The 17,438-nt window shown below is 41.0% G+C and overlaps 2 protein-coding genes across 3 annotated transcripts in view; one reads left to right on the top strand and one right to left on the bottom strand.

Annotated features, from left to right (window-relative positions):
- The window catches only part of cd276 (CD276 molecule), a 74,748-nt gene extending 65,766 nt beyond the window's left edge, over positions 1–8,982 (bottom strand). For both annotated transcript variants that reach the window (XM_061068104.1, XM_061068105.1), the window contains exon 1: positions 8,728–8,982. The gene's annotated coding sequence lies outside the window, so the exon portion shown is untranslated. The remainder of the gene's footprint in view (positions 1–8,727) is intronic.
- A 1,423-nt stretch (positions 8,983–10,405) lies between these two features.
- On the top strand, positions 10,406–16,077 carry ubl7b (ubiquitin-like 7b (bone marrow stromal cell-derived)). The gene is made up of 11 exons (XM_061068091.1): positions 10,406–10,474; positions 10,822–10,998; positions 11,137–11,256; positions 11,347–11,432; positions 13,545–13,629; positions 13,707–13,764; positions 13,862–13,995; positions 14,248–14,297; positions 14,399–14,578; positions 15,375–15,488; positions 15,675–16,077. Exons 2-11 carry the CDS (start codon positions 10,824–10,826, stop codon positions 15,813–15,815), a joined length of 1,143 nt encoding a protein of 380 aa, XP_060924074.1. The 5' UTR covers positions 10,406–10,474; positions 10,822–10,823; the 3' UTR covers positions 15,816–16,077.
- The last annotated feature ends 1,361 nt before the right edge of the window (positions 16,078–17,438 follow it).

Below are 17,438 nucleotides of genomic sequence, written 5' to 3'. Positions count from 1 at the left end.
ATGAAAACAAAGAAAGGAAGAGAGAGGGAAGCAGTTTCCTATTATAAAACATACACACTCAGCATTATGAATTCTAAGCAAATTAGGTATTTATTATAAATACATAATTATTAAACCCACTGTATATACATGTATCTAGAAAGATTCTACAGTCATTGAAGTCACTGGATATCTCCGCCAGATAAAATAATTGTCTTAGAACAATGTACATTGTAGGTTTTTGCTAAGAGACATAGCCTTTAGCAGAAAAGGATGTGAGCAACAATCTAGCAGCTTTTATACATCAGTAACTGAGTTAGCATGACATCATTTCCTTATGGCGAGTTGCCACGTCCTCCTGTCAGCCTGTGTACTCTCTGTAAGTCTGGTGTCTGTATCACATGTATATTGTGTGACACCTTTAAGAACAGCTATAACTTGTTTTTTATTGTTAATAAAACAAAGGAAATCATATTTAGACACAGAGAGGGGAGAAATAGTGAAGCTGTTATCACTGGTGACGAAGCAATTGAAAAAGTATGTTAGTAAAATGGTGATATACATGTAGACTGTTCAGAGAATGGGACTCAGACGGTTTGGTGTTGGTACTGAGTTCTTGTTAACATTTCAAAATACTGAACCGAAACATAGGGATGAAACTGTAACCAGTCTCACCGTATACAATGGTAAAATTACCGAAAGTTGTAACGTTTAAAGAATCAGTGTCAGGAATTTTTTGACATCTAGTGGTGAAGTTGAATGTTGCAGCTGAATACCCCTCACCTCATCCTCCCATTTCAAACATAACAGAGAACCTGCGGTAGCCTTGTCATCAAAACTCAAAAGGTGTTTAGTTTGTCCATTTGGGGCTAATGTCAAAAACCGTAGACCTCCGTAGAGAGGACCGGCTCCAGTTGTAAATATACAGGGCCCATTCTAGGGTAAAGGAAACAACAATTCGTACAATTTAGATGAAAGACATTATTGAAAACATCACAAGGGTTATTATATTATTTTAAAATGTAATTTCTGCCAATAGATCCCCTTCACCTAAATCGTACAAAAGTCTCCAGGCAACACGATGCATTTGTTGTGTGTCGTAAAAACATGGTGGAAGGAGCCTCGGGCAGATAATGGCTGTAGCACCAGAGAGCTGCTAGTGCTCCGGCCAAAGTGAGATCATGCTTGCATCAACTGTGTCCAGGTCAGACACTGATATTTTGTCCTTCCTCATCATCTTCTTTTAACATAAGTTGTCAACCTTCTCTCCTCTATATTTTAAATATAATCATCATTTTAATTGATAGTGAATATATAATTTGACAGTGTGTGTCAGTGCTGTTTGAACATTTTCAGCACAATTTAACAATACCGCCATAAAACTGATAACAATGATCACTTTGGTTTTATAATCGTGATATAAATCTTCACAACGTGTCTTCTCTACTAGAGCGCATCATCAGTGTGGCACATTTTGAGTCCATGTGAAAGTGAGAATGGATAACATAGTTAAAAGGGGCTTTAATAATGACATTAGTAGTAAATAAATAACGTCCATCCCTTCATACCAACGATAGAATTGTCTTATGATATGTAGACAAAAACCCAATGGACCACTTACACTTTTTATTCTCTGAATATTATTTTAGTTTGGCAAGTGTAAAGATAACCCCTATCGCTGTCTCCCAACGTCCATTAAAAAACAAAACAACACACTAATTCTTGACTACATCCCATTATAATCTTATGGTTGGGTGATTTCTCAGGTTTGACTTCTCACAGTTTGAGGATTTCTTATTGTCTCATGGTTTTATGGTTTAATGATTCCTTATGCTTTTATGTGTTCCCTCTGCTATATAATTTATACAGGACTGTCTCAGAAAATTAGAATATTGTGATAAAGTTCTTTATTTTCTGTAATGCAATTAAAAAAACAAAAATGTCATGCATTCTGGATTCATTACAAATCAACTGAAATATTGCAAGCCTTTTATTCTTTTAATATTGCTGATTATGGCTTACAGCTTAAGAAAACTCAAATATCCTATCTCTAAATATTAGAATATCATGAAAAAGTATACTAGTAGGGTATTCAACTAATCACTTGAATCGTCTAATTAACTCGAAACACCTGCAAGGGTTTCCTGAGCCTTGAAAAACACTCAGCTTGGTTCAGTAAACTAAATCACAAGTATGGGGAAGACTGCTGATCTGACTGCTGTCCAGAGGACCATCATTGACACCCTCCATCAGGAGGGTAAGACACAAAAATAAATTTCTCAAAGAGCAAGCTGTTCACAGAGTGCAGTTTCAAAGCACATCCACAAAAAGTCTGTTGGAAGGGGGAAATGTGGCAGGAAACGCTGCACAACCAAGAGAGATGACCGCAGCCTTAACCGCATTGTGAAGAAGGGTCGCTTCCAGAATTTGGGGGAGCTTCAAAGACAGTGGACTGAAGCTGGAGTCCAGGTATCAAAAGCCACTGTTCACAGACGTGTCCGGGAAATGGGCTACAATAGCCGTATTCCCATGGTCAAGCCACTTCTGAACTCAAGACAACGGAAGAAGCGTCTGACTTGGGCTATGGAAAAGAAGCACTGGGCAGTTGCAGAGTGGTCCAAAGTCCTCTTTTCAGACGAAAGCAAGTGTTGTATTTCATTTGGAAGTCAAGGCGCCAGAGTCTGGAGAAAGGCTGGAGAGGAGCAAAATCCAAGTTGCTTGAAATCCAGTGTGAAGTTTCCACAGTCAGTGATGGTTTGGGGAGCCATGTCAGCTGCTGGTGTTGGTCCACTGTGTTTCATCAAGTCCAGAGTAAATGCAGCTGTGTACCAAGAGATTTTAGAGCACTACATGCTTCCGTCTGCTGAAAAGCTCTATGGAGATGAGGATTTCATTTCCAGCATGATCTGGCACCTGCCCACAGTGCCAAAACCACCAGTAACTGGTGTACTGACCATGGCATTACTGTCCTCGATTGGCCTGCCAATTCCCCTGACCTGAACCCCATAGAGAATTTGTGGGGTATTATGAAGAAGAAGCTGAAAGACACCAGACCCAACAATGCAAATGAGCTAAAGGCCGCTGTTGAAGCATCCTGGGCATCCATAAACCCTAAGCAATGCCACAGGCTGATTGCCTCCATGCCCCGCCGCATTGATGCAGTAATCCGTGCAAAAGGATTCCTAACCAAGTACTGAGTGCATTAATGGACATTTTCAAATGTTTGATTTTGTTTTGCTGTTATAAATCTTTTTTTTACTTGGTCTGAGGAAATATTCAAATTTTTTGAGATAGGATTTTTGAGTTTTCTTAAGCTGTAAGCCATAATCAGCAATATTAAAAGAATAAAAGGCTTTCAATATTTCAGTTGATTTGTAATGAATCCAGAATGCATGACATTTTTGTTTTTTTAATTGCATTACAGAAAATAAAGAACTTTATCACAATATTCTAATTTTCTGAGACAGTCCTGTATAATTATGTTTTTAAAACCTGCAGTTCTATAATCTGCAGTGATACTTACAGTGTGCAATATTTCTTGTGTATATCCTCTTTACTATGTTTCATATTTATGACTCAATTCTTGCAGTAATGTAGAGGATATACTGTCTCTATTAAGTACATGTACCACAACATTTTATCATTGTATAGCCAGTAATAGATGTGTGCATTACTATTGACCAACATAAACTTCTCAATGGGGAAGTAAAGCATGGCTGAAAATGACTGCTATGCATAATTATTATGTAATTATTTCAAATTATTCTACACAAGCTGTTGATAGGTCTGACTAGGGGTGTGTGTTTGTTTGTGTGTGCGTTCTGGCACGTGCGTGTGTGTGTGTGTGTGTGTGTGTGTGTGTGTGCGTGTGTGCGTGCGTGCGTGCGTGCGTAAGGGGGTGCGTCCGTGCGTGCGTCCGTGCGTGCGTCCGTGCGTGCGTGTGTGTGTGTTTACTAGCACTGGGAGTCACCAGAGACAGACAATTTCAAATAATGTAAGCAGGAGCCAACACTAAGTAGAGTCACAATCAAGGAAAAGGACAATTACCCAGTAAAGGAAACAGACTGTAAATAGACTCATACTGTTTTCTATCCAAACTACAGGGTTTTCAGAAATCACATACCTGTCAGTTGCTCCTGTTACTGGATTTGTTGAACTAGAGTTGAGCTTCTTCTGATGTAATTCGACTTTGTTCTCAAAATACACAATATTTTAAAAGATCTGCCTCCTCACACATGTTGTACAACTTCCTGACCCTAATAATTTTCCATAGCTTGGCCATTAACAAACAGAAAAAATGCATCATATTAACACCATTATTTAAAGAGTGGAGCTGAGAGGTCTGGCTGTTATGGTGTTTCTGGTTAATCTGGTTGTTTCAACATGATAACACTCAACTCCTTTTGAAATCTGGTTTGTCTCCATAAAGAAGTAGGAATATCGATAAAAACGCTGGACTGGCAACACTTACACAGAGAATGTGATGTATTTGAAAACAAGTAGTGAGTAAGTTTTAAGTTTTTATACAAGCCCTGTAATATACTGTACATCCTTTATTTCCATACACTGTTGAAACTATTTGTAATTGAGAGAAAAGGGTACTTTCAGTTTTGCACACTGTTTACAGTAACCACTGTGATGTTTCAAAGCTTTGAACATCAGTGTGTGGGTGAACACTTGGTTACTCTCACCACTCATGTCATGAAACCATAAGACTGAGCAGAAGAGAGTCTGAACTAATCCACAACCGCAAGTTCAGCGTTATTATACGTTTCAGTCATATCGAAAGAAATGCAGAGGAAGCACATCAGCTGTGGTGGATTGGTGGATAGCCACTGAATCATTCTGATATTGCTGTAAGCTGTAGAGCTCCACCTCATGACTCAACCAGAACTTTTTCCATGAGGCTCCATTTATGGCTTCAGAAGAGAGGATGTGGGCAGGAGTGCAGCTTCATCACAAAATTCCCACAACAGCAGCACCAGTTGATCTCTGGACTTTCAGGAGGAGGCATGAGGTCTGCTACAGACCACCTCAGCTCCCAATACTGGAAACTTATGAATCCTCCTGGATATTTATCCTCAGAGAATTTGCAGCTACTTCAAAGTTCAAATCTTGAAATAAATCTCCAAATGTGCATAAGTAAAGCATTCACTCACTGCACTATGCCAACACACCATACCACAGTCCGACCCTGTCTGTGTTGTCCAGACACCAAGAAGCCATCAAAGGCTTTTTTACTGAATGACTCAAGTACTTTACCGACGCCCCATGCCAGCATGTACACGCTCCTGTTCTTCCGTTCTTTAACGGTTCAGCTTTAACGATTCACTTCAGTGGCAGAGATCAAACCAAGCGAACCAGGTCACAACCTAAAGAGTATAATGACACAAAAACTCTCACTGGGGAAGATTATACTCTCGCTTTAAAAGTAAAGATAACCATTACTATGTTACATAAAGTATGTGCAGCTGTTTGATTAGTTTAATGAACTAATTGATGATGGGCACTAGCTGAATGTCTTGCAGGGTGTCTGCAGATATGAATTAGTTAAATTTAAGACCTTTTTAATACAACTTGAAATTAATTTTAAGATCAAGTTTTATTATAAAGGTCTATACACACATTCCAAGTAGACAGCTTTAGGTCCATTAGACTCCACCACTTGACCCAAGACCCTGAGACTTGAAACAGCGCTCTTTGATTCATAAGCACTTTCAGGTTTTTTTTTTAATAACCAAGTCACTTACATTTTGCCACATTCACAAACTAGGAAGCAGACAGTTTTAAACAATAACCTAACTAGAGATAGACAAACGATGCAGCACATAGCGGAACTATTAATTTCTCCTAATGGTGTAACAGAGGAGTGATTTTTTTGCTGTTGCTTTTGGTGTGATCTGAAGTTAGGAAAATGTTGTACTTTTTAAGGCCTTTTATTTGTCCATTGGGTAGGGATCCAGCTGATATCTGATTGGCCCCAGAAGTGCCCCTGTCCTGTCAGTAGTCTTAAAAAAGGTACAAACAATTCAAACAAAAAGATGACAATTGATCAAAGCTCTGCTGAAGAACACAATGTGCCTGAACAATTTTCAAAATATATTCAAAGACATGTGGCATTTCTCTAAGCTAAAGAGTTAACAGTAAACAAGGGTTAGGGTTAGGGTTTAATGTGCACATGCTTAAAGGAATTGTCCATGGATGTTGGACGTATAATTGGCGCCTCTGTATAAATTGTGGCCCCCATATGGCCCTGATTTAGCAAAATCCTAGATCCACCACTGTCGAAACAGTGAAGAGTTAGTGGTTAGTGACTATTCTTAAGGCTTTAAGCCATAATAACCGGTATATTTCATTTTGATGCAGTGCTACGGGTTATTAAGCTTCTAATGAGGTAAAATGATTCTTCAAATATCACAGAACATCAATTAACATTGACTTTGGCCACTGAAACATTCCTTTTCTTTGAGAAATCTTTTGACAGTGGTTTTCAAACAGCTCGACTTGTCTCCTCTCCTGCTCGACAAGGCCATTCTTAAACACTATTAATGTAATGGATCTGACTGACCTCCTGGGCTAAGACTCATTGGCATATGGCCGCCATCGTTGCCAACCTTCTTGAACCATTGGGAACCATTCAACCCTTGATGATGGGCACATTTCCAACCTTTGTGGCACCAGTCCCATTGAAGGGGAAACTGCGTCACAGGATGAAAGCAAATCTTTCAAATCCATATGGCAGCAGTGGATAAAATTGACCAAGCCCTTATTCATGTGGGGGAAACGTACCTGCATACCAATTTGTACATCACTTAGTCAAACAGTACATTAGTTTGACAAACTGAGAGGAGAAGAGCTCCATAAACCTCAAGAAAGCTTTATGGCCAAGAAGTTTTATGAAAGTTCTTTCTTGCCAACTTCCATTCAAACTATGAAAACTGCAATTTACGGTTCAAATGAGGCCGACCATCAGTCTCACACAGCGATTCAAAACAAGGTACGAGAAGGCAGCACCAGACTGCACAGTTTTATCTGACAGATAATTAGGTGAGGCGCCAACAACTGTAAAGCAACTGCATCTTCTCAAGAGCAGCAAAATGCATGTGACACATTCTCCAACATCCTTAGTCATGTGTAGACCAGCAGCCACTTTAGCATAACTTTTATATAATGACAGCTTGACAATCTGTACCAGCGCTATCTGTGAAATAATAAGCATAAGAAATAAGGGTATGAACCAGCAATCACATCCCTGGCAAAACTTGCAGCGGAGCATCCTGTACAATGTCAGATAATATTATTATCTCTCCGCTGTATCAGCGATCGTTTCCCATACAAGTTGTCAGAGTGGTAAATACTACATCCTCTTACATCCCACGGGAAGCTGTACCTGCCAGCTGAGCACAGCCTCACTATCATGTGATAAGAGCAGCGTGAGGACAGGCAACATCCTTACTACAACCTGAAGCACAGCATCTCTGTCCCAGTGGTTCCACAACCTTCTCTTGGTAGTAAAAATAGCAGCAATGATAACATTAAAGTCTGAAAAATAAGCATAGGTTGGTGTAGCCGATTTTTCCCTATTTTGAATATACTCTTATTGATCAGTTTGGTCTTCGGACCGCTTGTTAGTTCTCAAACAGCAGGTTGGGAATTACTGAGTCTATACTGATACCTACATGTATCAAACCTGCACAGGTCTTAATCCAACTACACCCTGTATGAAGGCAGATGTATATGAATCTCCATGTTGGCATCCATCAGTACCTTACATGTTTCTACTGAAGTCTTAAAACAGATAAGTATTCTTTTATAGTAAGCCCTCTCACTGTTTTGATATATTAGACCTGTACATACTTGTACATACTATTTAAGTATGTTTTAATATATTTTATGTATCTTTGTTTACAGGGCAGTAGGGCAAGAAATAAGATCAAAATGCTTTCTTTATTCAGTCGTTACTGATAATTATCAGGATAAATGTCACATGTTATTGAAAGTGAGTGAAAGCTGTGGTTTTAAACTCAACATTAAAAGCACTTATGTATCATACCTGTTTATCATGCTTGAACCAATAAGAAATATAGCAACTGGAAGATTTTGTTATATTGCTAGTGATGAAAATTATACTGGGATAATTATTGTAATCTCTTTTTCATCATTTAATTCCTTACTCAAATTTTAAGCAGTTGTCAGCTGTATTGTCTGATGTGTTTTAGTTCTCTCTGCAATGACAATAATAGAAAGTATATCACATTCGATACACATTTACAGAAAATACAAATATAAATTGGCCCTTGTTTATAATCTAAGTCATACACTGGTTGCGGGTTTATTTTTGGCAACCTCGTCACGTCTGGTGTCAGTAAATGAAAAAGCACCTCCATGGCCCCATTTTGAATTATGATAGTTGCACTGATGAAATGCACTGATGCAGTGTTCCCTTCTTGTCGAGAGGAGGCGCAGTACTTTTCTGTCATGACTGTTACTTGCAGCATCTGAGGAACAATATAACACAGCTTAGCACGTATCTGCAGTGAGTATTTATAGTTCATATATTTATATATATAAACAGCCAGCAGAGCAGATAGAGGATGGGGCAGAGAGGAGAGCTGAACAACCAACTGCTCTGACCTCATGAGCCCTGGGCTGCCCAGCTGTTGCTCCTCTTCACACGTAACTGAACTTTACTCTTGTACTTTAAGTTACATCTACATAAAAACAGCTGCTCGGGTTCTCCAGTCTTACCATGTTAGTAGAAAACCAAACTTAGAAAGAGCTCCAGCAGTCCGGCGGCGGGGACTCTTCTCCAGTCGACGTGTTCCCCTCAGTGGCTCATTCCTCTGTGGGAGAAACAACAACTGTCCTGTTCTTCTCAGGGTGTGTGCCGCTGGATAGAAGTACAGGATTTGCAGTTTGTATCTTCACACTCTCTGGGTTTGCTCCATTGATCTGGGACGCTTCTCTTCACTGAAACCACTCCTTGCTGCTTTGTCCAGCAGTGACGTCATGCCGGGGGGAAACCAGGCTGCTCAGTGCAGACCCCCGGAGTTAACTGTTTGAACGCAGCGGCCGTGAACGCACCTCCACTCTGCTGCAGTGGATCATATACTGTAATCAAGTGTGTGTGTGGAGAGAGACTCTGTCTGTGGACACCCGACATCACTTTTAATATCTATAGCATTATGGTGGGACTTTGATTTATCATACGCTCCATGAACGCACCACGGCAGTTTACACAGTATATAGCTGGGTGATGTTTTATTTTCTATTTTCTGTTTTTAAGCCTGAGCAATGAACACGTTTTTGAAAAGTGCTGTATAAAGTTTATAACTTTTTCATATGGTCAAGATGAAAATCCTCATATCTGTCTCATCGATTAATAACACGATATGGCTGATATTATTGCAATATCACTTTCTATTGCTTTTGCCTTGTCAGCGACCTTTAAATGATGCTGTTTGATTTAATCTGCCGTCTCTGATTTCAGATTTAGTCAAAAATTAGCTATCTTTGATTCTGAAATAGGTTGCATTGATTTGCTTCTTTTGTTTTGTATTCTTTTATTTATTTGTCTTCTTTGTGAAGCTCTATGTAATGGCTGTTTGAAAGGTGCTGCAGAAATACATTAATTATTATTATTAATAATAATATTAATACAGTAATAGTGTTGTTAATAATAAGAAGGAGTAGAAATAAACAATTAATATCAGTCGCGATTATAATCACAATAGGGACGATATTATGGGGATACGGCATAAAGTGTTATGAAGAAAACATATTTCACATAATTCAACATTGATAAATATCACAATAAATCTCTTATATACATAAATATATATTAGTTTAAACAATTTGTTTTGCTCCTGATTGAGATTGTAGTTTTAAACTTTTGACAAACACTTGATTAACAGCAAAACTGAGGTAGATCAATTTTGTGTTATACTTCCTCACTTTGCTTACACAAAGCATAAACGTTATATCAAAATATATATTGACTTTTTGTTATCTTGCTACTGATGAAAACTATATTTCTATACATAAAGAGAGATGTATTTAAATGACCACTTTCCACTTTGTGTTTTCATTAACATGGATTTGTGGATATAAAGCTCTACGCTTTGTGAGCAGAGATTCTTCTAAAAATTCACTTCTAGTTTGACTGGTGATCGTTTCAACACAGACAGCACAACTGCTGTCTGGAATCACATCTGCCTGAAACATTACACAGCTTTTGGAAAATCCTGAATATGCAACAGGAAAATCAATTTGGAACATGTTGGAGGAGAAGAAAGGAAATGTGTGTGTGTGTGTGTGTGTGCGTGCGTGCGTGCGTGCGCGCGTGCATGTAGTACAGTTTTCCAGTGATAATAGACATAGCTACATTGGGGAACACAGAGTAGGTAAAATCTCCTCACTTTGCACAGGGGACGTGAACGTTCCTCGGACCACCTGACTAAAGCCAGGAAGTGAATCGACTGTCAACAAACAAGCGGTGAGTCTGCAGTTATTTGATAGAAGTATTGTTTCTGTTGGACATTTATATCAATGCTATCAACGCGTTGTTTGAACAAACGATACTAAACCTACAGCTCGCGTCTAACTCAGCAAACCGAAGCAGTTATGTCGCAAAGGCTAAGTAGCTAGCCGTCGATGCTAACAGCTTTTCCTCCCATAAAGAACCTATCACTGTTAGGAGTTTCCGCTTTTACACACATAACAGAAATACGAATGATAATATTTGACTTCCAGCGAACACATTGACAGTTAATGTCCTCGCAGTCATTTCAGCAGCTAGCTCCCGTGTCAACACTGTCTCTTGTGTCTCTTGTGGTGAGACAGACATGATGTCCTCAGAATGGCGGTTGTCTCTGAAGCTGGCGGATCGGCCCAAATCCACCTTCCACTTCCCGGACATGATGCCCGGGGACGTGTCACCCGGAGGATACAGGGTTGCCACCTTGAAGCAACTTGTGGCAGCTCAGCTCGCAGACTCCATCCCGGACCCTGAGCTCATAGGTCTGTTCCAGCTGGGGGGGAAATGTGTCTGTGTCTATGTCTTCGTGTGTGTTTGTGTTTGTGTGAGCCACTGGCAACACAACCACTCCACTACCGTGCCATGTGATCTTCTCATTGTGTGTTCTTGTTGCTGATCAGAGCTGGTCCACTGTGGGCGGAAACTTAAAGATGATCTCACACTGGACGCCTGTGGGATTCAACCAGGATCCACCTTGCACATCCTCAAAAAGAATTGGCCGGAGCCCGAGATGAATCCAGGTGCGTGTGTGTGTGGTGTGAGATTTGTGTTTGAGTATTGTCCGGGAAACTGAAAATCTGAATCTAATTGTGTGTGTGTTTCCTCTCCAGAGCCTGTGAACAGAGCGACTGCAGCCAGAGAGTTCAGAGTGTTTCACGCGGCTCTTCACTCTCTCAACTCTTCCTACAGAGACTCAGTGAGTAGGAAACACAGTGTCCAGCAAGGAAGAGCCGACAGGAAGCTGCCCTGGGAAATATTCTCCCTACAAAGCTCCAGAGTGTAAATGATGGACTAAAGTATCTGCCAATGTTTAGAAACTCAGTATTCACGTGATCTCTCTCTCTCCCCAAATATGTGCTCATTCTTTAGGGTAAAATCTCAGTCTTTGGTTTGGATCTTGTTTAGATTTACTGGCCTGGTAATATACTAGTATATATTATCGCCTGCCTTAGGGTGGCTGGACCCAATCCTAGCTGACGTTGGACAAAAGGCAGGGTCCACCCTGGACATGTCCCCAGTGGATCGCAGGCTTGGCATGTGGAGACAAAAAAAAAAACCCAATCACGCTCATATTCAAACCTATACAGACAGTTTGAATCTCCGATTAAAATAGGCTGCGTGTCTTTGGAGTGTGGGAGGAAACCCAGAGACAACAAGTCAAAAAATCTGCCAATGGAACAAGTCAAAACTGCTTGGTAAGATTTCTTGAAATAAGACTTTATATTTAAGCCTTACAAGATAAGAGTGATCTTGAAATTCGCTGGGAAAACTCATTTTTTGCTATATTTTACTAGTATTGTGATGTTTTGTGTCTCATAATAAGCCTGTGATGCTCAAAAATAGTATTTTCCCCTCAAAAGTAGCATCTTTTTTTGTCCTGTTTGTTTCAAGCGTATTTAACTTATTTTTAGTTTTATAATTGTGACACTGTTCTAGATTTAAGTCCACCACCTACTTGTATTCCTGACTCGTATTAGGCAGTGCTCTTTTGCCATAATAAGCCGTAATTTACCATCCTGTCATCATCTCAAGGGGTATTTAACTTGATGTAAGCGCTACAAAATCAATACTGTTCTAGATTCAAGACATTAACTTCTTCTTATAAGACAGAAAAAATGAAAACTAGTCTTGCATTTAACCAACTTTTTTTGTATTTAAACAGCAAAAAGTCCCAAAGGATTGCATAAACAGGAAACAGCTGCACACATATCTGATGAAATCCTAATGATCATATTCTACATCTCTGATCTTTTTGAAAACTTTGCACAATGGTCATTAAATTAGACAGTGTGGGGTGAGGACATAGAGTTCATCCTCTCCTCAACCCAAACCTGGTCTGTGGGATTTGACCCAGATAATGAACTGCGTCCAGCAGAGTTTGGGAACTTTCTCAGGCCTCACACATAGTAACACATTAATGATGTCGTCCTTCACTGTAGAATGCAGGAATGCATTCGGGTGTTTTTGCTGCACTAGTTTTTGGTCTTTGACCTGAAATCTGTTTGACTTGAGAAATCTGTGTAGCTGCACCTTCACAGCCGTTTACTTCTGACAGGATCACTGTAGCTAGACTTTAGTGTGAACAGAACCCGGGCGGCTCAGAGCTGGTCCAAGATTATCTGTCACCTTCCTGAAACACTGTAAACCAACCAGACACAAATAGTTTGAGTGGAAACGAGATAGGTCAGATAGGAAAGGGCATATAATTCTTCTCCAAACTGGTTTTGGCAGCTCAGTCATTGATACAGCTTCACAGATGTTGGCACAAATAACCAATGTGTTGATGGAGATTCTGGTCCGCAGCAGACGGGGTCATCTCAGAAAACATTGATATCCCAACAGAGCACTGAAGAAAAGTTTCAACCAACGACTGACCTCAGCATCTGGAGAGGATTCCTCTCACGGCACGGTTTTATTTTGTAGAAAACAAAGCAATATTACTAAACTCTGACAGCATCAACAATCGTGGGAGTACACCAGAGATTTACTGTGTTGTTGAGGATTTATATATTCAGAGCTGTATTATGATTTAAAATGTTTGGGCAGTGAAGTGGTTCCATTCGTTGCTGATCATTTCTGTCTGACAAGCTGTCGACTCGCTGGTTTATCTCCATCCACATAACACATCGGTGTCGGTAGTGGGGAACTAATTCTACTTTACTTCAAAAAACAGTATTGTCTTCAGTTAAAACTAGATATAATTCTGAAATAAATGATTTACAATATGTGAGTAGACATTGACACATTTTAGTTACCACAGTGAAACATTTCTAAAATGGCACTTTCTGTCTGTCTCCCACACATATAGGTTTATAAAATGCTAACGAATAAAGAGTCGTTGGATCAGATCATCGTGGCCACTCCGGGACTCCGATCAGACCCGATCGCTTTAGGTGAGACCTGCTCGCTTGTATTTGATTGCATCGTGTAAATATGTAAATAGTAACATTTGCCCCGTGGATCTGTTCAGGTGTTCTCCAAGACAAAGGCCTCTTCGTGCAGTTCACAGACCCGGCCATGTTGGATATGTGAGTGCTGCTTGTCTTTGTTGTTTGGTCTCTGGCACACACGTACACAATTGTAGGCTGAGTTAATTTCCCACATCTCTACTTTGTCTGTCGCCAGATTAATCAGTTCCCACCCAGCGCTTGTCAACGCCATCATCCTGGTCCTGCACTCTGTGGCGGGCAGCATGTCAACGCAGTCCAGTGCCAGCTCCTCTCGCCAGGTGTCCTCCGGCTCCTACAATGATGTGCCTGGTCAGTTCACCAACAGCAAAACTAATAATAGTAAAACTAATAACTATCAGTTTGCTGTTGAAAAGCTCTAAATATGAAAACAACTGAATTAAAGTGGTAATGGTTCAATGTTTTTGATAGCAGTATAGTGTCTGGTCTTTTAAAATAGTTCACTTATGTTTGAGAGGAAAAAAGTTCTTCTGATTCACCTACAATAATATTTTTTTGTTGTTTCCACTTAAAAACGTATGGCTTATTATTTGTGTTTCCCAGAAGGCTTCATGTTTGATGCCATGTCCGACGACGACGACGATTACAATTCGGTGAGTCACTGCGGTTCCTGCTCGTCCTCACACATCCTGTTCAGGAGGTGATAATCCTGAGGTCATTAGGTCATACCTGTGTTTCTGAATGTGTGCGACAGGGGGGAAGTCCAGTGGAACCCTCCAGCAGAGCGGGGGGCTCAGCAGGAATGCGCCCAGTGTCTCTGAGCCACAGCGGAGCCGCAGGCCCTCGGCCAATCACGCAGAGTGAGCTGGCGACGGCGTTGGCCCTGGCCAGCACGCCGGACAGCAGCGCAGTCACGCCCACCACAGCAAGCCAGGTGCGATCGATTTACATTTACAAAAATATGTACAAACCATTGCACATTTTCTGTTTAAACCACTGAACTGATGAACATCAACTGAGAAAAATCCCCATTTTCTAGAGCATTTCAACTTCAACCAGGCTCAAACTGTGCAGTAACGATTAACACTTCACACACACAGATTAGACCTGATTAGGGATGTCACGAGAACCGATACTTACGATACCTTTCGATACTAAGATAACAAAACACAGACGATGCCCATTTTTTTGAAGAACCGTCATCCGGATTTCTTTAAAGAATTCAAGGTGATTTCTGATTCATATTAACTGAAAATCAATGCTAAGCTCGCTTTAATGCATAATGTGTCTCACAACAATGCGTCACTCACATGCGTCACTCACATGCGTCCGCAACTACCGTATAACCCACAGTATATGTGCATGCACATTAAACTACCATATATGACATTAACAACATCCAAAGAATGCACTTTTAATCCTTTTTGTTTTACTGTGGTATCGAAATTGTCATCGAGAATCGTGTTATTTTACTGGTATTGGCACAGACTACTGAATTTTTGGTATTGTGACACCCCTAGACCTGATGACATCATATGAATCACATTTTAAAGCAATAAGCTGGTTACTGTGGTCAGAAACAGGCTTAATGGTGTTAAAAAGCACTCTGCGTTGGTTTGATTTAGAATTCATCAGGTTGGACAAAATCAAACCTGGCCATACTCCTACAGATAATACTTTTATCTTAGCTTTTTTTTTTTTCCTTAACTGTATTTCTGTATTCGATGTAGTCGGACCCCTCCAGTGGCGTAGCCCCGATGCCAGCAGGCACCCCCGTCAGTAACGATCTGTTCAGCCAGGCTCTACAACAAGCTCTGCAAGCCACCAACATGTCCGCCCTGCAGGTGAGACCGGGAGCCGGCCGATATTCACTTCATGGAGGGAAATGTGCTTGGGAAATGTTGTAGCGTTTAAAATGATTTATTAATGAAGTATTTTAGTGGTAGCAGTTGAAGGTATGTTCTACGCCGGCAGAACTGTTACCCCAGGAGGATCTTTCGACTAATCATAATGTGTTTTGGTTTGACCAGGGACGCTGGCAGTCCCAGATGCAGCAGCTCAGGGACATGGGGATCCAGGACGAGGAGCTGATGCTGAGGGCGCTGCAGGCCACAGGGGGGGACATCCAGGCCGCCCTGGAGCTCATCTTCGCTGGAGGCCCAGGACTCTGAGGTCACACACACCCAGGACAGAGGACAGAGGACAGAGGACAGAGGACAGAGGACAGAGGACAGAGGACAGAGGACAGAGGACAGAGGACAGAGCGTGAGGAGGCTTGTAATGCTGCTGCTCAGAAATTACAGAAAAGAGACATACACTTTTAAAAATAAACACACATGAACCATTTCAACTCAGCTCCCATTACCGCAGGTCATGACACATTGTTTGTATTGATTTGACTTGTAATAAAATGAGACATGTTTACCTCAACAACTCAAGAAGTCTTCCTGTTATTGGTTGGAAATACATCACCCCAGTCTATCTATCCATCAAACTTTAAATAGTAATGAATGCAACCCTTGGATGTTTTATTTCAGGATGTTTATGAAATCCAGGAGCAAATTAGTCACACATTCTCTCAGTATGTTACTAAGGGATGAAATTACAGTGAAAATACCCTTTCTACTAATCATCTACTGCGGCTACGTCATCTTCCTGCAGCTGATGCAGTACCCATCTTTGTACACTAGATGGCAATGCAGTAGTTCTATTACCGGTCATCCCAGAACACACACTGACCTCCGGGTGTAACAACCGGTTATTTGCTTTTTTCCCTCGTTCCCTAAATGTAAATGGCCGCTGTTGATCTGCCCTCTGTGGATCAGCGTTTAATAAATGGTTAGTTTATCCGTAGCTGTGTGATTTCATATTTCAGACAGGACAGTGAGCTCAGACAGCCTGTAACAGAGAAATGAAAGTTGCACAGATAAGGTGACGGCTTGAGATCCTCCTCGGAGACGTTGATGGGCTTGTCAGGACATCGCTTCCATTAGCTGAGCCCCCCCTCCTCCCCTTTGTGTCCCCCCAGCCTTATCACAGACAAACACTTGCTTTGTCTCATTGTCTCCCCTCATTGTGTGTATCTTGGTGGAGGGGGGGTGGAAGGACATATTGCCTCCTCCTCTGCTTCCTTTCTCCATCTACAGTAATTGCCCTGCTTAGTTTTATGACTGCATCTGTGACAGCTCAATCAGAGGATTGGTGCTTTCATGAGCTTGGCGATTTGTGTCCGTCTGTCCCCGTCGTCTGTTTTATATGCACACACACCTGCAGCCGGTCTCCACCTCCCAACGGCCTCCAAGGGTGTTTTTAAAATATAAAAAGGATTGGCACCCTGCTGATTTATCTGCATCCTGGCTGCAACAGGAGTCAAGGTGAATAAAAGGCCTCATTGTCTCTCCGGCACGTCTGACAAAAAGGAGACTGTTGAGACTGTGGTGAAAAAGTAGCTGAATTTGCTTCCCCCTTGTTGAAATCACATGTCGCAGTATAGTAAATAGTTTTCATATTTATATAGTAAATCAATATTTCATTTTTTTCGTGCACACATGACTACCTCATCCTTCTTAACGGCAGCTTTCAGGCTACTCTAAACAATTCACTGTGGAGAATCACCATGGGAAGTTGTCATGGTGACGGTATAGGACACAGCGTCACAGGCGGTATAGAGGAGATGTTATTGCACACATCACATTTAGGCCCCTTCTTGCTGTGAGCCCTGAGCCACTCCCACAGGAGTATGGACCGTGTGTGACCTCTCAGGACCCGGACTGATATTAATCCTCTGTGACGAG

Source organism: Limanda limanda, chromosome 3, assembly GCF_963576545.1.
Source record: "Limanda limanda chromosome 3, fLimLim1.1, whole genome shotgun sequence".
NCBI lineage: Eukaryota > Metazoa > Chordata > Actinopteri > Pleuronectiformes > Pleuronectidae > Limanda > Limanda limanda.
Note: the sequence above shows the minus strand (reverse complement) of the source record. Positions and strands in the feature narration are given on the sequence as shown.

Excerpts from the sequence above, each read along its gene's own strand:
- ubl7b (XM_061068091.1), top strand. The coding sequence starts at position 10,824 with ATGATGTCCTCAGAATGGCGGTTGTCTCTGAAGCTGGCGGATCGGCCC. Across the intron at positions 14,298-14,398 it reads ACGACGACGATTACAATTCG|GGGGGAAGTCCAGTGGAACC; the intron begins GTGAGTCACTGC and ends TGTGTGCGACAG. Across the intron at positions 14,579-15,374 it reads CGCCCACCACAGCAAGCCAG|TCGGACCCCTCCAGTGGCGT; the intron begins GTGCGATCGATT and ends TATTCGATGTAG.